Below are 17,163 nucleotides of genomic sequence, written 5' to 3'. Positions count from 1 at the left end.
ACTATCGGTTCTCGGTTGCAAAGGGGAGAAAATATGCTTGCATAAATAGAATTTTTTTAAAAAAATTATGTATTTCTTTTTAATGCTAAAAAGAGATATAACAACTTTCTTATACTCGGATTTGGAGCTATTGTTCATGTAAGGAGATGTTTATTATATTTATTTTGTGATTACACGACAACATGTTGCAGGTGGACCATTAGTTCCTGTAAGTAATATACGGAATTTTCCTTGCACTTGAATAGCCTACGTTGTGAAATGTAAAATGTGTTTGCGTTTTCCCGAATGGAAAGAAATATTAAAACAACAGTGGCGCTTGTCCTCTCGGATGTATGTTATGCACAAAACAAATAATATTCGAAACAAAATATGTGTCATTCATATATCGGGAGGAGAGAAAGCTTTACCAACTAAAATGCAACGTGCTCGGTTCATAAAGCAGTAGATACAACCAAAGCTACATGATCTGTTCCATTCTGCGGACAACATTGAATTGCAATAACACTTGGCTGGATGCAGTAAAGCGAAATGGTAATATTTTTATACTTCCTCTTCATCCCAACGCAAGCTTTACAATGATATCATATCAACAAGAAAATGTAAGATCTATTTTCGGTTTGTATCAACACTCGATTGTTCTCAAGTTACTTTTCTCTGATCGTGCAATTAAACAATGTTACAATATGCTCTTGCAGTCATTTAAGGCAAATTTTAATAAAAAAAATACATGGTATTTCAAACAGTAAATAACAATGACACACGATATATGTAAAGAAAGAAAAATGGAAGAAATATTTACCATTGTTCACCCTGTTGTGCATGCTCCTTCTTTATAATTATGGAAACAGGATTTTATGAATTGATTCTCCCGTCTTGCCGCATACGTTCACTTGCAACACATTTTACAAGCAAATATTCGTTAGTACAGCCATGTTACAACAGCTGAACTACGGTCAATGTCTGCTGATCGGAGAAAAATCGCGGATCAACTTTGATCGCAGATCGCAGGGACTGAATCTCAGTTCAACTTCTATGCAACACAAAATCAGAGTTCAGCGTGACTGCAGATCAATTTTACTGGCTAATCGAGGATCAACTGTTTTATACAATCGGGTCTTAAACACTTACTTTTCTTCATCTAATGGATTAAATATGGTGCATTTAAGGTGTACATTTTTTACATATATTTTGAAAAATTATATAAATGTGCTAAGGTGCTAAACAATTTAACCAAATACATCTCTATTAGCAACAAGCAACTTAGCAATGTCAACAATTCTACAGCCCTTTTTACAAAACAATCTTTAAATTGGTGAAAGGACTCTACTTCACTCGTCTATTTAAATTGGCAGCTATCTTTGAATAATAGGTAGTATATAAGTAATGAATAATAGTGTTCTTACTTCTTTGTTCGTTTTAAATCATTCATGATGTACCATGTAATATTAATGGAAAAAGTGTAAACAGGAAAAGTATACAGCACAGCTGTCCGAGTGGTTGCTGTGAGATAAAATATAAAAAAAAACTATTTCGAAAATCATGTAATTGGATATTGCAACTTTCAAAACTTGTGCCACAAGTTTATTGCAAATTATGTTATTTTCTTCTATTATTCTTAAAATATATTTATTTTACATTGTAGCTACTGCTATGCAAACAACAAATATGCTAGTAACAAAGTATTTTAAACTCAGATCATCTAGTTCCTCCAAATGACTATATGCCTTCACAATCGTTTCCAGAATTTTACCTGCCCAAGAACTTAACTTCCATCTTTCCTCGTTTTACTATCGAAAACAAGCTGTTGAAGGATGCCTGACTAAAATCTTAAATTTTACTAAGCTGAAAATCAATAGTCCCGTCTAGTTTGCTGCACTTTTTGACACTCGGTGTAGTGCAGATGTATCCCAGTGTCAGGCTGGTGTAAGGAAATTACGTTCAACCAAGTAGACGAGTAGCGGTGTTCAAGTTCACAAGATTCAACAAATTCCTGTCCGCTGCTTGAAACGTTCATTTGATTAGTTAGCACGCACCACGTGATCATACACCACACATTACACCGCTCCAGAACATAATGCAAACGGTGCAGACACCAAATACACCACTTGACACCAAATCAACGAAGTAGACGAGTGGGTGTTGCACCGTGTAACCAACTAGACGCGCGAGTGCCGAGAGAGTCAAAAAGTGCAGCGAACTAGATGGGGCTAATAACGATGCCAGAAAGGACAGAAGGTGGATACCATACCTCCCCCTCCCCCATCGACAAGTCAACCCCTGACTTCTACCCATGTAGGAAGGGAGGAAAAAGCAGAATATATAATATTTTATTTATTTATTTCCCAAGCATTTAATTTTGCTTGATTTGATTGATTTGCTTAGGGACTCTTTTTTTCATTTTTTTCTAATCGTGACGATTGAGGTGAATGGGAGTTAAATTAATGGAAGAACAATCACACACACACATGGACGGGACACACACAAGCCCCACAGAGGATTATACAGTCAGAGCCTCCTTAGTCCGCAGTCCAGGGTGTACTGGTTCCTTCTGAAGAGGCCACTCTTCACACCCTGAACTTCTGTCTTGCACCATCAATTCAACGTTCTCAAGTAACTCTACAATCCAATAAGAATTTTCGGATTGATGGAATAAAAGGTCATGTTCCCGACCTCTAAAACCCTGTCAAGAGTCTGGAACTGACTTTCCAGATATCTTTCCACATCACCGCACTGATAAAATCCTCAGATGGAAAAGGTCGTGGCACATGACCTTTTGAAACATTGCCGTAGGGCTCAAACACCTCAGCATACAGTTCCTCCTGAAATCTTTCATTTGGTTCTTTCTGTAATGTTAAGGAAGCCTGATTTTAGACTCTTGCATCTAGAATATTTGATTTAAGCGACCTTCTTTCTTTTAATATCCAAAAAGTGTTGAAATTCACAAGATCTACGGAATTCACGTAATATGACAAGTTCTATTTCCTGTTTATTAATCTGATTTTTTTTCAGACTGGTATAGTCTCATAGTGGTTCGGATCTGATTTTAATCTGTCTTTAGGTCCAATCCCGATTAGCTTATCTGTGTATGAAGTGGATTTCACACAACAGTTGATGAAAAAGCATATTTTTTTCTGGGCTTTTAAGACAATGCTAAACCTGAGAGCAGTATGTTTCTATTTAATTAGAACCAGACGACATTGTCTTTATTTTACATTATTTTGCATATTGCGCCCTTTTTGGCATTTAGGTCATTTTTTAGTATCTTGTGCCGTATTGTTGCAATTTTTATAATATTTTAGGTTTATTTTTGCTCCTTCCGTGTTGTTTCTAGAAATTGAACATGCATTTGCTAACGTAACGTACATTTTTAACTTTCCTAACGTGGTCCTTTTAGCAAGTACGGCAGTAAGCGAAAATATTTGTCAATGCAAAACCGCAATATTATTTTAACTGAAAATCTTTTGGAATGGATTACATAATGTGATTTTTTTCAGTAAACTTAGAATACTTAGAGGTTTCCTTGCTGGCCACTATTATTGCTTTAATCTGTGGTTTTAAAGTCAAATTAGTCACAACATAAAAGAAATACAACTATAATCTGATTTATGCGAAACATGCAACGTGCCACACCAATCGTAACTCGAGGGTATGGAGCCACGAATTGGCAACATTCTGCTCCTTGCTCCGGCTAGTCAGTTAGGACTACGAATTCTCACCCCATTCTACCAGGAAGGTAACCACTGAATTGCAACACGTCACCGCAAATAAAATTAAAGTATTTTAAAATTAAAATGTCCAAAATAACTTTAATCAAGGATCTAGCGCGTTATATGCTTTCTCGCACAAGTCAAAAGTATAATGTGTTGGGTCCTGCTCGCTTGTAGGCAGTGATGAGTAACTTATTTATCACCACAGAATAAACGCACCGCCTTCACCGTCAACAGCAAGACCCCAACTGCTACCTCAGGCGCGAGGCGCAGCATGACAGATTGTTCTTTCTTACAATACTACAAACTCATACCATAAAAATAAGAAAGCTGATAATGTATATGTCACATTAATGCTAATTAGCGATAGTAAGCTTTGGTTATAGTTGGCAACAATAAAGAATGCCAACGTGGAATTTTTGACGTCGCCATATACACGAAGCGTCATTCCCCACTCCTAAAATAAACAGCCAATAGGATAACGGCATATTATTGAAAGCGAGGGAGAATTGCTGTGCTTTCATGTTACAATACTAAACCATGAAGAAATAACGAAACTGATTTTATAAAATTACTCACATTTGCCCTTGCACATAAAATGATAACATAAAGATTTAGTTTATGGATTTATAACGAAAACTAATTTACTTCAATCTTGTCTATTGTTGTGAAATATCGGTATTTGGAAGAAATGTATTTAACATGTGCTTAAACAACATTTGTGTGAAAGACAAAACTAATCCTAGCCACCTTTGATTTGACAAATAATGAAAACATTGCATATACTATTTGGGATAATTATTAGCCTATAAAATCTGAATTATTGTTGCAAAAATACTAGTATAATGACATAAGGAACACAAATATATACTTGATTTATGAAAACTATTAAGTATAAATAATTTAATTCAAGTTATTAACTTGAAGGTGTACGAATAAGATACGTGTATATACCAATATACCAGTGCAATTTGGCTAACATGGCGGTCGTTACAAACACAACTGTATTTCCATAAGCTATACTCCTGTAATGTGTAAGGCACCAACTGAAAGGAGGTGAATGACATATAGAAAAAAACTTGTGACGTATTTTTTTCTGTAACCTCCAGTAAAAATAAATAGGTAGTTTAAACCACCAAAGGTATTGAACTATGCAACTACTCTCTTGTAATTTATGAGAAACTCACTTTCATTTCAAGATCGAAAGTTATTTTTAGGTAATTTTATAATAATTTTAAGGTCATTATACAGGTCAATTATTATTTTTTAGGTCAGCAACTACCGATCCCTACTCATGACTAAGCACTAAATACATATTTACAATATTTCGCAATAATGCTCATCCATATTTGGGGATTACTCTAATGTGCGTCGTTACAACTACAAATATTTGTTGGGCTGGTATTAAAATTGATATAAATAATACACAACATTATATTATACTATGTTCAATATTTGCAATATCTGCCCTCCTTGAATAATATGAGAAGAAAGAGCAGAAAGTACCTTATTACACGAATTTCAGAGTTACACACAGCAACGTTTCATAGATTAGGGTTTTTCTACATTAAAATTTACCCTTTTATGCGTATACCTTGCAGATCTCTGAATCAATAAACGCTCGTTTTGTGATGTCTGTGAAAATAGTATGCAAATCATTCGTGTGAAAAGTATTCTGGTCGAAATTCAATTAGTTTTCTACAGTTATCACGCAGAGAGCCTGCGAACTCGATGAAGACATATGTTACCTTGTGTTGTGCATAATGTCCTCGAGCATGGAGTCGACCCGTGTCAAAGAAAACGAAAGAATCCTTGAACCCGTGACCTTCCTTGTTTTGACTAACCGGTCTATTGAGGACGCAATATACCCAAAGCAAAAACGTCACTGCTTTTATAGGTTTCATTGCCATATGATATGACGAATAGCGATTATCAAATTCCTTTGTTTGAAAGCTCGGGAATGACTTGTTCTAAGATTGTGAAGGTGTCTGTTGGTTTGAAATGAACCGATAGTGTGGTGTATTGGCTGGTATTAGTATAGTGGCTTTTCATCTAGTTTTCATTCATTTCTCAGTCACATCTGCTCACTAGGGCACTCAGAACGATTTTGTTTCGGAGGGGACTGAAATTGAAAAGATGAATATTACATAGGTACTTTCTAAGACATACACATAATAACATTCCGCCGACCTCTGTGGCAGAGTGTTTCCTAACTCTAAGGCGGATATTGAAGTTGCCGTTGAATATGTGCTATTATTGTCATTGCTGTAGAATTAGGCAACACACATAACACCTTTCAAGGAAGAGAGTATTTCAGGATCTAGGTGTCCCATCTTTATTGCCGATGACTGTACCACCTACTTTGGGTCAAGGGGATTAAGCCTATCCTGGCAGTGTGAAAATGAATTAGTTTGGAACCGACAATAATCGAACTCCTCATTGAGAACACGACATGAAGGAAGTTTATATAACGATGGATGAAACATCTAACATATCTCTTTTACAAAGTAACAGAATGCATATGCAATTTGAGAAGTGTCTACGGTAAGAATTTACAGTTTCGGCCATTTGAAAGTAAATTTATGAACCCTCCGTTTCAATATTCGGGTTTTGTAACTACATAATGTGCTTTTATTTCTTAATTTCAGATGAAAATGGAATAATCAAAGGAGAATTCGGTTTTATAACAGCGGACGGCTGGTACTTGACTACCGTTTACAGAACAGACGAAAACGGGGATTTCCACATCGTCAGCAGGAAGAGGACAAGGGTAGGACCTGGTAAGTATTCAACTCGTATTCTCTTCAATTGTGTATTGGGAATGTTTGATAATACACTAGAAATTGTACGTTGATGTCCTCTTATTTGAAATGCACCAGTTGTAAAGATTATTCTTAATTGTATTTCATGTTACATTACATATGTATTCACCTGGCTGTGAAATTTGTTTGAACTGGTCTTTAATATTATGTTTCAAACTGAAAATTTAATTAATAAAACAGTTCCAGTTTAAGCAGCAGGAACCGTATTGTGATCAGATATTTTTGAAAGCATATCAAGATGGATAAGGTTTTCCTTAACCTAGTCTTGGGAATAAAGATAATAGAAAGTTTCAGAGTTGTCAATTGATAATATGATATTAATAATCCTGTATAGTTATATCAATATTACTGGTCAAACAAACTGCATTACTTAGTAAATGTGAAATCTAATTGCTCCTTTCTATTGTTGTAATCCCGTCTTACCTGGGATCTGAGGTCACAGGGATGTTTCAATTATACATTTTAGGTAGAGCTTAATTGTATCTGTTAGCTGAACCTGCTCCGATTAAGAGGGAAGAGATATGGAAAGTTGAATTAAAGGTTATTCACGCTTGTTCATACCTGGTAGGTGAGTGATGTTCTTGTCCAGATGCTTCTTGCAGACCGAATTGTGACTGATGCCAAGGTTCTATCCTGCGACCCTTGGCTCACCAAACCGAGCGATCCCGCGCGACTCGTTGCATGCTAGGCAGCCGTAACTCCGTGTTCCGTCGTCGTAGTTCAGTAGTTGTAATGTGTTGTAGAGTAAAGTGTAATCAGAGACTAATGAGCGTCGAATCCAATGAGAGTCAAATGAGAGCGAGCTCGGGCAGTGAGCTCCCTTTTATAATCTTAGGCTTCGAAAGGTTGTTAAACCTTTCGAACACGCCAGATCTTGTTTAGATCCACGCGTTGCCTTTCAGTCAATGCTTCACGGAAGTTACAAAGTTAGCGCATTCTTGGGATCGCCCGCTGGTCGGACAATTCCAGGAAATAAACAAGCGTAAATATTCTCTTGACGAGGTTTTCTCGGTTTAATAATCTCCATATCTCTACACTATATAGGCATATTCTAATTCTAAAAGAAGAAAAATCAGGTTCTTAATGGCGAGACGTCATTGGATATCTCGAGGTCAAGGTATCTACTCTTACTGACGCTTTGGTCTTTTGCCTTTTAGACTGCTGATCGCTACCAGTGTCAGTTAGCAGTTCTTTCACTTTCGCATCACTGACGTTAGAAAATTTAGATTTCAAGTAGATATATGCAGCAGAGTTCTTTATCCATTGCTTTCACACATTTTTTCGTGACTCCCAATTTGATATGCAATGGAGGTAAATACACTTTTACGGATTCAAAGAGGAGGTATTTGCCACATTTTTCTGCCCAGGAATAAGAGATTCACGTTTAGGCCACACTTTTCTAATGTAGTGAGACTTCTTATCCCTACTGTCTATTCACACAAGAAGCAGCAAAATTTAGTGTATCTAAGTTGCAAACCAAGTAGTAAGGCAATCACTTTTAAGTCTCCACAGATATTCCAGTCATATTTGCTATATTCGAGTTTTTCCAGAAGCAATTTTATGATTTGATATGTCTCTTTCATACCAGCTGTACGCGCTGCAGGTACTGATGGTAAACCATTTCCATTCACAGCAGCACAACCTTTAAACTATCCTTGGAAGAATCTACGAACAAACTAGGCAAACAACACCTATACATCTTGAAAAGAAACCCTATATATACGTTAAATACAGGTTAAGGCATCCCATGGCAGGCTATTAAGAAAGTTACAATTCGATTTAAAAAAATAACTGTCACTGAAAAACTTTCCCGGATGGAAAAATTCTAATTACATGTTTGAAAGGGTAAGAAAATACACTAGACTCGCCATTTAGTTTTCGTCTGAAAAAAATCATGTTGGCCAGTGTTGTCCTCGTTGTCCTCATAAGCCAGGAAGAAATATATTCAGGTATTAAGTTTTGGACAGCAAGCAAGAAAGTTGAGAGGAGACACGGTCCTTCATTAACGATATTTCAGGAAGCAATAAGTTCTTGTAAGAGCAAATTGTTGCTCTGGCAATAACAACTACGTCAATTTTCCTGACAATATAGCTGAAAAAAGTACCCATATGCGACAATGGTATCCGTCTGTCAATCCGTTTGAATTACCACCATCTCAGAAGCCGTAAGCACCATAAAGTCAAATTCTGGTGGACTCAAAGGCTTAAGCTCGACAACCACTGAGACGCGGCAAATCACGGGAAAATCAGGCAACAGAACTTCTGTTGTCTGCTTCTATTGAAATCAAATGGTGTAACACCCACTACAGGGAAAAGCGCGGGACCGAAGCAAGGATTTTCTGCAGATTATCGCCCAATGACACGCCGGAAGCGAAATTGTTCCGTTCTGTTGCCGCGTTTCAACGCGTCTCAGTGGGTTTTAAGCTAAAAGCATTAAGATAACCCGCAGACTACTCGCACAGAAAATCCACGCTTTGGTTCCGCGCTTTTCCCTGTTGTGGGAGTTACACCATTTGATTTCAATAGAAGCAGACAAAATAATTTCTGTTGCCGCGTTTCCCCGCCTCTCAGTGGGCGATATGCTTTAGTCCTTCAGAACCAGAAAATGGTATTCAGGAACAACTGGAAGGGTTTTTTACGTTTTTCATGATGAACATTGTAATACTTGTCTGTGTTCGGTGTGAAATATACTAATTGTATGCATGTCTTTCTGTAGCTGTCGAGAGGCACGACGCAACACCAGGACCATTCAAAACGGCAACGAAACCTACAACAACCACGTCTACCACAACCACGCGGAAACCACCACCGAAAATTAATATCAACGGGGGAGGTTCTTGTAGCCATTGCAGCATACCCTCCACCACATCTCGGCCGGAGGAAGCCCCGAAGGGCCCCGTAGGCAGGCCGCCTGCCACGAGCATTACCGGAAGCCTTCCTCCGGGGTCTACAAGACCCGGAGCAGTTCCTCCTCGTCCGGGAGCAAGACCCGGAGCAGGTTCCTCTCGTCCGGGAGCAAGACCCGGAGCCGGTCCGGGAGCTAGACCCGGAAGCAGTCCTCCTCGACCAGGAGCTATACCCGGAACCAGCCCTCCCCAACGCGCGACCAGTCCTCCTCAACGCGCGACCAGTGCTCCACGTCCCGGAAAGGTGCCCGGAACCAGTCGTCCTCGTCCAACTCCGGAGAGGCAGCCCGGAGCTCCAGCCACAGGAAAACCCGACAGGAACAGGACCTACGACGAAGATGAGAGGTTGTACAAGTTCAACTACACGGTGGGATTCCACGGTCATCATGAAACGGGATACAGGGACGGAGCGAAGGTGGGCGACTACTTCTGGAACAACAGGGACGGCAGAGGACAGAGGGTCGTGTATGATGCTAATGAGTTCGGTTTCCAACCCAACATCAGCTTTGTAGACCTGACGCCGGAGGAAACCCCCAGGGAAGAGACGGAAAAGGAATTCGGTCTGAAAGGATACGAGTTCAAGTGGTTTTATCCATTACCAGACGACAATGGACACAACCGGAAGTAACATCAACATTTCTTTGCGTCAAAGACAGAAACTCAATCTAAAATGACCTGATTGTGTACAATCAAAAACAAAACGTCACAGTATTTTATTCATACTAACGAATTTTGTACAATCCACATAAATGTATGTGAAATACACTTTAAAAAATCCGTCATTTCCCTCCTCAATTGTTATCCAAAGCCCTGGAAACGTAAGATGTAAGGTGTAATATCAGCAAACAGATGCTAAGAGAATTCAATGTTGGAAACAAGCATTGTTGCTAGTAATCACAGTCAAAATTTGGCTTCATGTAATCAGTGGGGTATTTTTTTAAAATTTCCAGTGGGGAAATTTTCCTGGTTGGACCATCATTTGGGATATTATGTAAATTATATATTATATAGTTCATTCACTGAGTGTCAAAATAAGCAACCAGAAAATGATACAGTAACCAGATAGGGGAATTTTCCTCATCTCCACTGCAAATACCACCCTTCCTTGTAATTATTAAAAGAAAATTTCAGTTCAGCAAGTACCACATTGACGCCACCCGCACGGTCGGCGGCCATCTTGATGTCCGCCATCTTGAATTCAACTTTAGAATTTTAAACGGGAAGGGGGTGATAAGATATATGAAATCAGGCTAGAATTTCACGAGAAATGCAATGGTGAAGGTTTTCTTGACGTATCTTTAACCAGTAAAAAGTTATGACTGAATTCTTGTACCAATTTGCTCCTTTTTGAGGTGTTAGAAAAATGCCTTAAAATTTGCATCGGTAATTCATCGAGATCAAAGTGATGTCTAGCGAGAGAAGTTCGCATGCCATTGCACACGATTTTAATCGGATACATCCATGAAGATCTGTGTATTATGAATGGTTGTCGCGAACAATTACATTGTGACGCTTCCATTAAATGAAAAGTCCTTCACAGTGACAAGGCTAATGTTTATGTTCATAAGGAAGTTCATAAACAGAATATTCCATGCTTTTTATGATAACTCATTTTCGACAGATCAACGCTGAATGGTTAGTGCTGGTAAGTTAATGGTGTGGCGTGTTGTGTGGAACACGATCTTTTAATTCAATGGAAGCGTCACTCTGTAAATTGTTCATAATTCATAATGCGCAGCTCCTCGTGGATGTATCCTATTAAAATTGTGTGCAATGGCATACGAACTTCTCTCCCTAGACATCACTTTGATCTCGATGAATTTCCGATGCGCTAAACAATTTTTTAGGCATTTTTGTAACACCTCGAAAAGGAGCAAATTGGTACAAGAATTAAGTCATAACTTTTTACTGGTTAAAGATACGTCGAGAAAACCTTCACCATTGCATTTCTCGTGAAATTCCAGCCTGATTTCATATATCATATCACCCCCTTCTCATTTAAAATTCTGAAGTTGAATTCAAGATGGCGGACATCAAGATGGTCGCCGACCGCGCGGTTAATTCTTGTAATATCTCTGTTATAGTTAAACAACCAAAGTGCCTGCTGGTACTTCTAGAAGTAACGGAAGCTTAAATCATTTTTGTTAGATCTTGAGGTTACACCCTTCTGTGGACTTATTATTTGAAATGAATTCGTCCCGATGAGGGTTAAGTCATCCAGAATTCTGCCTTATTTCATGCGTTTTTACATCTAATGTATAATTTTCAATATGAGATCATGAAATTTCAAGGCTTGGAGTAGTGACCGTGGATTTGAAAAAGTGATTTAATTATAAATTACATAATATTGTAAATTGTACTCATCTGATACAAGTGAAAATAGTTATGATCCCGGATAAGGTTCTATTTAAGGTGTTTTAATGGTTCCTTCCTGACAAGGATCTTCATAGATATCCTGGAATTCAGGCATCATTATCGCAGATTTTTGTTATTGAAACCAATAACAACAACAAATAATGGTAAAAGTCCGATCAATCTTCATTTCTGATGGATATTATATACGGTTAAATATACACACAAATTAGTAAGAGCATAAATAATACACGTTATGTCGAAATAAAGTACACAATATCACCTACTCAAGGTAACTTAATATACTATAAGGTAGCGCCATCCGAAAATTGCCGATCATGCACGAGCGCGTGACGTCATGTGGGAGGATCGGTTATGCTCGGTGCCCCTTCGGTTATGTTCGTTCGGGGCTTGGCCGAAGCAAACGGCCGCTATCATTTCTATGCGAGTTTCAGAGAGGGAAAGTGTTTCATTACTTTGAGGGGTAAATATTAATTATCATACTTCGGTATGGTATTGAGGTATTCCTTTAATGATTAGTAACATAATTAAAACATGCTACTTTTAAAAGAGGGAAAATTGCACATGCAAACGTAGTGTAAAAATTCATGTTTCTGAAACCTGACCGATATATTACAAAGAAGGTTGTCCGTGTTCTCATTAGAATTTCATTTCATTTCATAAATCGTATTTTGATTTTAATAAGAAACGTTGCATTCTAAAGAAGAATTGCATAGTGAAAGAGTTACAAAGAAAGAATTGATTGACAGATTTGGTTTATTTTTGCTTTTCTGTCTTTTTTTAAATATGAAAGGAAAACCCGTAAGAGGATCTCTTTCTTTGTTTCCACAAGCCGGCCTCCTTGGCGTAGTGGTTAGCACATCGAACTTCAACGCCAGAGGTTTGGGTTCGAATCCTGGCTTGGGCATGGATATTTGTGAGTGTTCATTCATCATTTCATCACTCATCCCTATCTCGCAAATTAGCCAAAAGTGGCACAAGAAGCGAAGTAAATGAAGCAAATCAATCAATCAATATTTGTTTTCACATATACTATCACATTTACTAAATTCTCAATTTTCTCATTAAGGACAAATCAATGTCTTACCCGATTGGATTCGAATCCGGGACCCCTGGCGTCGAAGCGCGATGTGCTAACCACTACGCCAATGAGATCGACAGAGGCCTCCGAGGTACTACGGGCCTCACAGAACGTCACAGGAGTACTATCGGATTATAAATTATGGATATTAGAGATTGGATAATAAATAAATAAATTATATAATATATAATTTATATATAAAAAACACCCGTTCTTTATTTATAGAATCTCAAAGAGAGCGATAGCACAGATTGCGATAGTTTGCCAAACTAAAAAATATCCTATTTTGTTCTCACGATGATAAAAATAGAACGCATAATCAAAAATAAATTGGTAACTATAGATTAGCACAGAATTGAATAAGCCGAATTTTGATGTAACTCGTTTTTATGTGGTTCTACTGATTAACTTTTAATTGGAGTCCAAACTTGAATATCCGTAATTTTTAATCCGATAGTAGTCCGGTATAATCTAGTTACAACATTTAACACAACGCAGTACAAAAGCCTAATATTTAGTTTTCCGACTGAATAGTTCCTTCTTATTCATTCAAAACGTTGCAATCATTTCCAGGAACATTTCAAATTTTACATAACATCAGAAAGTATTAAAATTATACTGATATACTTAAAATCTAATCTTTACCATTCTCCATAATGTAACTTTATTTTTTAAATTGTCAAGTGAAAGAAGCAATATACAATCTAGATAAAATTTTACTCTGCATTTGAAAGTTACTCTAAATTCGAAAGAATTCCCAACCTTCTTCATATATTTATTTACTGTACAATAATTTACGTACGGATCAAAGTTCCACATCCAAAAAGTTTTTGGAAAGTTGTATGTGGAGGAAGAATGATGAAATAGTTTGTAAGATAGTAGTTTCAGACTTTGAAAACGCAATTCCAGTTTGTAATTTGCAGATATTTTAAATTTCTCTGGTTCAAATTTGGCTGCAAGTTATCATTGTCATAGTTCTAAAAAGTATTTTTTCGTATTAAGAACTTTACATACAAACGAGTGCAGAATACGAGCCAAAGTGTACAAGTACTAATTTAACAAAGTTAACCTACTCGAAATACTTGATGAGTACTAGGAACATCAAACTTAAATGTCTTAACCTACTAATTCAAGCCTATAGAAATAGATTTATGATCACACGGTAAATGAAACGCTTTGAGAATATCAATGAAAATATCTTAGTTTAATTAAACAATAAAGGAGAAAAGTTACATGAACTCACAATGATTGACCGTGCAACTGTACGAATCATTAATCGTTAAAGGACTTTGTCCGCAGATTTTCCATTTCCATTTACATGTGTGTCTGAGATGTATAACCGGAAAATATACTCCAAGGCTGATATGCGACACACATTTGTACATTAAAGAAGTAACTTGCATTACACTAATCTTAGATCTTGTTCTTTTTGACAGAAATGTACTACAAAGAAATAATGTAACATCCATTGGTCTATATTGAGTACAAGGGTACAAAATTATTCACAATATATTTGTGAAATACCAAAATTGAACGAAGTTGCAAAAATTTCAATGATGGGTGTAATATTCACTCATGCAATTTTTACCATCGTGCATACAACTCGAATTGAAGATGTACTAGGTGAATTTCATTTCGAATAGCGTGAAAGTTAGTACACGATCTTCGAAATGCCCATTTCCGACAAGGTTTTTCACAATAATGTGAACGTACAAATCACAATCAACATCGGTCTGTGTTAAAGTGTAAAATGAAATTGTTAATAATTATAAATCCGACTTACATAAAATGTACATAACAAATCAGTTAGGCTCACTACGCACTTCGCACTAGTTGAACACATTTTCAAGATATTGATGACTTTTCTTGTGGTACTGTCGGTTAGGTTACGTTGTAGATTTTGAACTTCTTTATTCATTCAGTTAAATCAGGTTGATAAAGGTTGTTTGTAATCTTTAATTTATTTGCTTCATTATGCAGACGTGTGTTTCTCCTTTGTAAACGATTGGATATGTTTTCCAACAAAGAACCATTGCTTGCAGTTTGTGCATATACCTTCGTCTATATATTTTTCTCTTTTCCGGCAGCATAGTCTTTATAGCTTGTTTAGAGCACGTCTCCTTATTGCATATCTTTCGTAGCGTACATCTCTGCAAACCTTAGGAACACGTCCTACAAGCGAATCATATTGTGAAGATAAGTGTTCAGGAGAACTACACCATTTCCTCGATTATTTGGTACAAAAGTAATTGGGTGTAATTTTAGCGATGGCACTGCAGTTGGCTTCAGCACGTTCTTTGGTGGAAAATACAGAAATTCTGCTTTCAGATCTCGCACATAGTCTTCTTCACAATAATTGGCACTGCACACTTGCGTTTTTTACATTTCGTCTAGAAGCATGAATCCACTGTTTACTTACGCAATTATCGACTGGAAATCTATGATATTTTATGTCAGTTACTTTAGTTTTCATAGCTTGCTACAGCACAATTAGATATGATTGCAGTCTACAAGTACAAAAATACAATAAAAATAAATCGAACGCTACAAAATCAACAACCTGCTTGTTTCGATTTTTGCGACGTGTTAGTAGCTAAATGTACCCCGCACCAAACTTACTGCACATAGCAACGAGCACCGTCAAACCCGATCCTCCCAGATGACGTAATGCATACGTACTTCACATAGCAACGAGCACCCCCTGTCACCTACTATATTCCTAATAACGTTGAATATTACTGCACAATGAGCGAAATATTCACATGAGAGGTGGAATACATAAAGTTGGGTTGTCCGACGTTTTATGCACAGCAACAGGTCATATGTATAGCGTTGGAGATTCTTTCAAAATTGCACATATCTACGGTTTTAGAGCTCCTTTTTTCAATTAAGGTTTTCCAAAATCAATTTAAGGCAAGTTAATTGTAGAAATTCATTGCAGGAAATTTAAATTATATTATTCTTTTCAGAAACCCATTTACCTTCACGTGACGTCATCTCACCGTGGTAGTTGAATATTACGGATGGTCCCACCTCTTTATATTCCACTTTGATTAATTAAAGACTAATCAGTATATTAGTGAGTCAAGGTAACTTAATATATAAGGTAGCGCCATCCGAAAATTGCCGATCATGCACGAGCGCGTGACGTCTTATGGGAGGATCGGTTATGCTCGGTGCCCCTTCGGTTATGTTCGTTCGGGGCTTGGCCGAAGCAAACGGCCGCTATAATTTCTATGCGAGGTTCAGAGAGGGAAAGTGTTTTATTACTTTGAGGAGGGGGAAATATAAACTATCGAAACTTCGGGATGGTATTGAGGCATTCCTTTAATGATTAGTAACATGACTGATTGATTGAGTTGGTGTTTCAACAAGTCCACTTTATGCACAGAAAGGATAATCGGGACTGGATCTACAGTTTAAAGTGGGATCCGAACTACTATGTCCCTCCACCGGGTATGGAACCCGGGATTCCTTGATTACAAGGCAACGACGCTACCATTGCGCCATCGGGGAGGCACTAGTAGTAACATAATTGAAAACTCGCAAACGTATTGTGAAAATCCATACTTTTCAAACTTTCCGATCGATGTGTTACAAAGATAGTTGCGCATGTTCTCATTTACCATGTCTTCATTCTATAATCATAGTATACTATAATTTTAACATGCTAAAGAAGAATTGCATGAATGAAAGAGTTAAAAAGGAAATGATGGTTTCATAGATTTATTTTGTTTGTTTCACTCCGCTTTTCTGCTACTTTGGGCTAATCGCGAAGACAAGATAGTAAAATGTCACGTAATTGCCTTCTAACGACAGTAAAGGAAATTACACTTCTTGAATAAAATGTATATTCCGGTTTTATAACATTATGTACAGGATATTGAGCATTGTGTGAAATAAATATAATGCCCATTAATGAAGTTTTACTACTTCGTTCAATTTAATATTTCACAAATATAATGTGGATGATTTTGTACCTTTCTACTCAGTGTAAACAATGGATGTCATACTCTCCTTTCGTGGAAAATTTTCTTTAAAACAGTAAGCTCCTTGTGGTTTAAATGACGAACTATATACTTGTGCCACGAGCTCGTCATATAGAATAGTTTTTCCTGGTTATACACGACTAAAATGTATTTGGAAATGTGATAGGAAAATCCAAGACAAAGTCCAAAAATGAAATTTTACTATTTAACGATTCATACCCTTGTGAAGTCCTTCATTGTGATTTCTTGTAACTTATTTGCTATATTTTCATTTATGCTTCAGATA

The 17,163-nt window shown here is 37.1% G+C and overlaps 1 protein-coding gene across 1 annotated transcript in view; it reads left to right on the top strand.

The window, feature by feature from the left end:
- LOC146002032 (uncharacterized) overlaps window positions 1–10,130 on the top strand; it is a 53,884-nt gene extending 43,754 nt beyond the window's left edge. The window contains exons 3-4 of the mRNA XM_083139744.1: window positions 6,356–6,487; window positions 9,245–10,130. Coding sequence (XP_082995870.1) covers window positions 6,356–6,487; window positions 9,245–10,062 — 950 coding nt within the window. The 3' untranslated portion in view covers window positions 10,063–10,130. The remainder of the gene's footprint in view (window positions 1–6,355; window positions 6,488–9,244) is intronic.
- The last annotated feature ends 7,033 nt before the right edge of the window (window positions 10,131–17,163 follow it).

Source organism: Lepisma saccharinum, chromosome 18 (genome assembly GCF_977018435.1).
Source record: "Lepisma saccharinum chromosome 18, izLepSacc3.1, whole genome shotgun sequence".
In the NCBI taxonomy this organism is placed as follows: domain Eukaryota; kingdom Metazoa; phylum Arthropoda; class Insecta; order Zygentoma; family Lepismatidae; genus Lepisma; species Lepisma saccharinum.
Note: the sequence above shows the minus strand (reverse complement) of the source record. Positions and strands in the feature narration are given on the sequence as shown.